Source organism: Epinephelus moara, chromosome 12 (assembly GCF_006386435.1).
Source record: "Epinephelus moara isolate mb chromosome 12, YSFRI_EMoa_1.0, whole genome shotgun sequence".
In the NCBI taxonomy this organism is placed as follows: Eukaryota; Metazoa; Chordata; class Actinopteri; order Perciformes; family Serranidae; genus Epinephelus; species Epinephelus moara.
Genome location: NC_065517.1, coordinates 43,338,213 through 43,342,652, shown reverse-complemented (window position 1 = coordinate 43,342,652; position 4,440 = coordinate 43,338,213). Strand labels below are relative to the sequence as shown.

The window sequence follows — 4,440 nt, the reverse complement described above, 5'->3', positions numbered from 1 at the left end:
TGGAGAGTTTTTCCTGATCAGCTGTGAGGGTCATAAGGACAGAGGGATGTCGTATGCTGTAAAGCCCTGTGAGGCAAATTGTGATTTGTGATATTGGGCTTTATAAATAAAATTGACTGATTGATTGATTGATTGATTGAAACATGGCCTCAGTTTATCTATATTTGTCTGTATGGCACCTCCAGGCCTCTGTACAGTTGGTTTGTGTCAGACTGTGAACTAACGGCACCTCCTGCTGGTCAAACTCTTAAGTTCATCTGTTTGATGGGAACAAACTCAGAACTCTGACCTTTGACCTGAAACTGACTGTCTGATGTCTGGACTGATTTAACCTGGTTTCAGACATGACGACGAGTCAACAGCTGAAACTCTCCTGACAGATGATGCTCTTTCTTTAAAGTCACGTTTTTTGATCTGGAAATTGTCACACGTTAAGATAAACTCGGCTCAGCTCTGCGGGGAGATCTGACCGTCAGGTGAGCAGGTGAGCATCGCCCGACACACTCACCTTTTCATAACCTTTACTCTGTCTCACAGTTGAAACACAGACAGGAAACACTGAGACAGGAAACATCCAAACATTTTATTTATTTACTTCACAACAGATTCAGGTGTTCACATGATGATGAAGAAGATGATGATGATGATGAGAGCACTGAGACGACAACACTGAAACTCTAAAACATCAACATGCAGCTTCACCGACAGACGAACGACATCAAACTGACACTGTACTTATCTAAAAACACTGATCTCAGCTTTTATTCTGAAAACCACAGCTTCCTGTAAAGCTGAGGTTAGAGGTCACAGGGTCAACATTTAACAAAATAAAACAACACTTTTATTTTATTATGAATTCATGACCTGTTCCAGTTTTTACCTTTAATTATTCTCCGCTAACGAGTTGTGTCATCCTGAATTTAATCTGTTTATTTTCAATGTCACGTCTACTTCCTGCTTTACAAAATAAAACCATGAAAAGCTAAAAATTTTCAGAATCCACTAATTAATGAATGTATTAATTAATCTACTAATTAATTAACGTATTAATGAATCCGCTAATTAATGAACGTATTAATGAATACGCTAATTAACGAACGTATTAATGAATCCGCTAATTAATTAACTTATTAATGAATCCACTAATTAATGAACGTATTAATGAATCCACTAGTCAATGAATGTATTAATTAACCCACTAATTAATGAACGTATTAATGAATCCGCTAATTAATGAACGTATTAATGAATCCACTAATCACTGAACATATTAATGAATCCAATAGTCAATGTATTAATTAACCCACTAATTAATGAACGTATTAATGAATCCACTAGTCAATGAATGTATTAATTAACCCACTAATTAATGAATGTATTAATTAATCCACTAATCAATGAACATATTAATGAATCCACTAATTAATGAACGTATTAATGAATCCGCTAATTAATGAACGTATTAATGAATCCGCTAATGAATGAACTTATTAATGAATCCACTAATTAATGAACGTATTAATGAATCCACTAGTCAATTAATGCATTAATCAACCCACTAATTAATGAATGTATTAATGAATCCACTAATCAGTGAAAGTATTAATGAATCAACTAATTAATGAACGTATTAATGAATCCGCTAATTAATGAACGTATTAATGAATCCACTAATCAATGAACATATTAATGAATCCACTAGTCAATGAATGTATTAATAACCCACTAATTAATGAACGTATTAATGAATCCACTAGTCAATGAATGTATTAATTAACCCACTAATTAATGAACGTATTAATGAATCCGCTAATCAATGAACGTATTAATGAATCCACTAATTAATGAACGTATTAATGAATCTGCTAATTAATGAACGTATTAATGAATCCGCTAATTAATGAACGTATTAATGAATCCGCTAATAATGAACGTATTAATGAATCCGCTAATTAATGAACGTATTGATTATCTATTGATCGTTTCAGCTCCGGAGTCGACGACCCTTCAGAATAAAAGCCTCTTCCTTTAAACACATGAACACTGACTCATCTCATTCTGACATTTATCACTCGTTAATTTAATGTTTACACGTAAACAAAGGTCAGTTTATTATTAAACAATAAATAAACATCAATAACATTCATGTTTTCATGTCGCTCAGAAAGTTTCAGTCATTACATCGAATTTTTCTCTCTGATCATTAATTAACTGAGGGCTGTTTTTAATTCAAATGTTGATTAATCTGTTTCTATGGAAACTACAAACATCACAACATCAACATGCAGCAGCTTCGACTGTCAATAAAGTTTCTACCAAACTTTAACTTCTACTACGACTACGACCGATGGCGGCTACACCACCGCTACGGTAAACACTACAACTACAACCACGACTCCACCAGCAGAAGCTTCGCCTCCTTCAACTCCTGACCACTTAACACTACGACCACGACTCCACCAGCAGAAGCTCCGCCCTCATCAACGTTTAACACGTCATCCCATTTTAAAATCCAAAATATTCAAATTTCAGTTGATTAACTTTAATATCTGACGTCTGAAGCTTTCAAAGTGATGTCACAACTCGTCAACATCGTCAGATGTTTCTACAACTCATTAAACGTCGTCTCGCCTCATCAGGAGTTCAGAGGTTTAAAGGTCGACCTCCAGGCTCCTGATTGGCTGAGAGGGTCGAGAGGCCGCTCCTGGTGGACCGTCAGTGCTCTCTAACTCTTCACGGGTTATGATGAGGTGACAGGATGAGGTGACAGGCTGTGGTCACAGGATGATGTCACAGGATGCTCTCCCGCTCCTCGCCGAAGGTGACGGTTTCGGAGGACACAGTGCAGATCTCCGGTGGGTCTCCGGGCTTCAGGCCCCTCTTAAGGTGAACCACTCGGATATTCTCGTTGTTAGGCCCCGGTCTGGTGGCGGTGGCAGTGGTGGTGCCAGAGGTGCCGGAGCTCGGGGAGAGGATGACATCACTGGAGGAGGAGGAGGCAGGGTCTGAGGAGGAGCCCTCTGCGGGCAGGCGGGGGCGGTTGCCCTGCTGGGCGTTGGTGTTGTTGTTGAGCGTGACGTTGCTTGGCGTGCGGTTCAAGTTGAAGGACTTGGAGGACGGCCAGCTCTCCTCGGGGCTGCTGGCGAGCAGGCTGCACTGGTCCTCGGAGCAGATGGACATACGTGCGACGGCGGGGTCCTGGAGGCCGCTGAGGCTGCTGGGAAGGCCTCTCTTCCTGGCCAGGCTCTCCTCGTCCAGCTCGATCAGGTTGGCCCGCTCCAGCTGTGACAGGTCCGCCTCCTCGTCCTGCAGAGAGTGGTTGGGCGAGCTCTCGTTGGATCGCACGCCCGAGTCTGACGAGTCTTTCTTGTCCAGCATGGCATCCGACAGGTAGTCCTTCCCCTTCAGTGCCAGCGAGCCACCGGGCAGTTTGGGGTCGACCACCTTCTTGCCGTCTTTGAGCAGAGGAGCGTTATCGGACTCCTCAGACTCCTCGTCGTCACTGGTCAGCTTCTGGTAGCGCAGCCCACCGCCGGCCTTCAGCTTCAGGTCGGCGGCTCCCTGGAACAGCCCTCCTCTTTCTGCCGAGGTCTTACGGGTCAGCAGGGACTTAGAGGACCCATGGTCGCCCTTCTCGTCCTCCTCTGTGATGGGGTCCAGGCCGTCGCCATTGGAGGCGAAGTCAGTGTTGTCTGCTGCCGGTTTGCCTGCACTCCTCTTGTTAAAGGATTTTCTTCCGTCTTGCTCGCCGCCATCTTTGCTCTTGTCCTCTGATGATGATGTCATGAACTGACCCGGCTGCGGTTGGACGGGGCGCTCTCCGCCGCCCATCTCCACCTGCGCCATCTGGGCAATGTACTCCTGGTAGGCGTTGCGGTACTCAGCCTGCTGCTTGTCGGTCAGCTTGGAGATGTCGTTGGACGACTCCTGGGAGTTCAGGCTGGTCATGCTGGCAGTACGGTGAGCGCCACCCTGAGGAGAGACACCACAGAAGAAGAGTTAGGTCATGGTCTGACTGAACGAGGTCGTCCAGCTGTCGAAGACATTTACCATCCACTGCATGTTCCCGTGTCTCTGAGCCTCGTCCAGTCCCACAGTGCTCAGCTCCTCGAAGCTCAGGTTGAAGCTGTACATCGGAGAACCATCTGCGTTGGCGGCGCCAGCGTGGGGCGGAGCCACAGCTCGCCTCCCCGTCTCGGTGTGACCGCCCACAACGCTGCCTTGCTCACTGGCAGCTTCCTCATGCAGCACCTGACTCTCTATGTGGCGCATGTCCAGAACCTGCAGGAGGAGACAACAGGAAGGAGAGTCAACATGGTCAGTGTGTTAGCCAGCTGTCTGTAATAATCTGAGGTCAGTGTGTTAATGAGCTGTCTGTAATAATCTGAGGTCAGTGTGTTAATGAGCTGTCTATAATAATCTGAGGTCAGTGTGTTAACC

At 44.7% G+C, this 4,440-nt stretch overlaps 1 protein-coding gene across 1 annotated transcript in view; it reads right to left on the bottom strand.

The window, feature by feature from the left end:
- Nucleotides 1–569: 569 nt before the first annotated feature.
- The window catches only part of kidins220b (kinase D-interacting substrate 220b), a 50,423-nt gene continuing 46,552 nt past the window's right edge, over nt 570–4,440 (bottom strand). The window contains 2 exon segments of the mRNA XM_050057559.1: nt 570–3,972; nt 4,051–4,281. Coding sequence (XP_049913516.1) covers nt 2,791–3,972; nt 4,051–4,281 — 1,413 coding nt within the window. The 3' untranslated portion in view covers nt 570–2,790.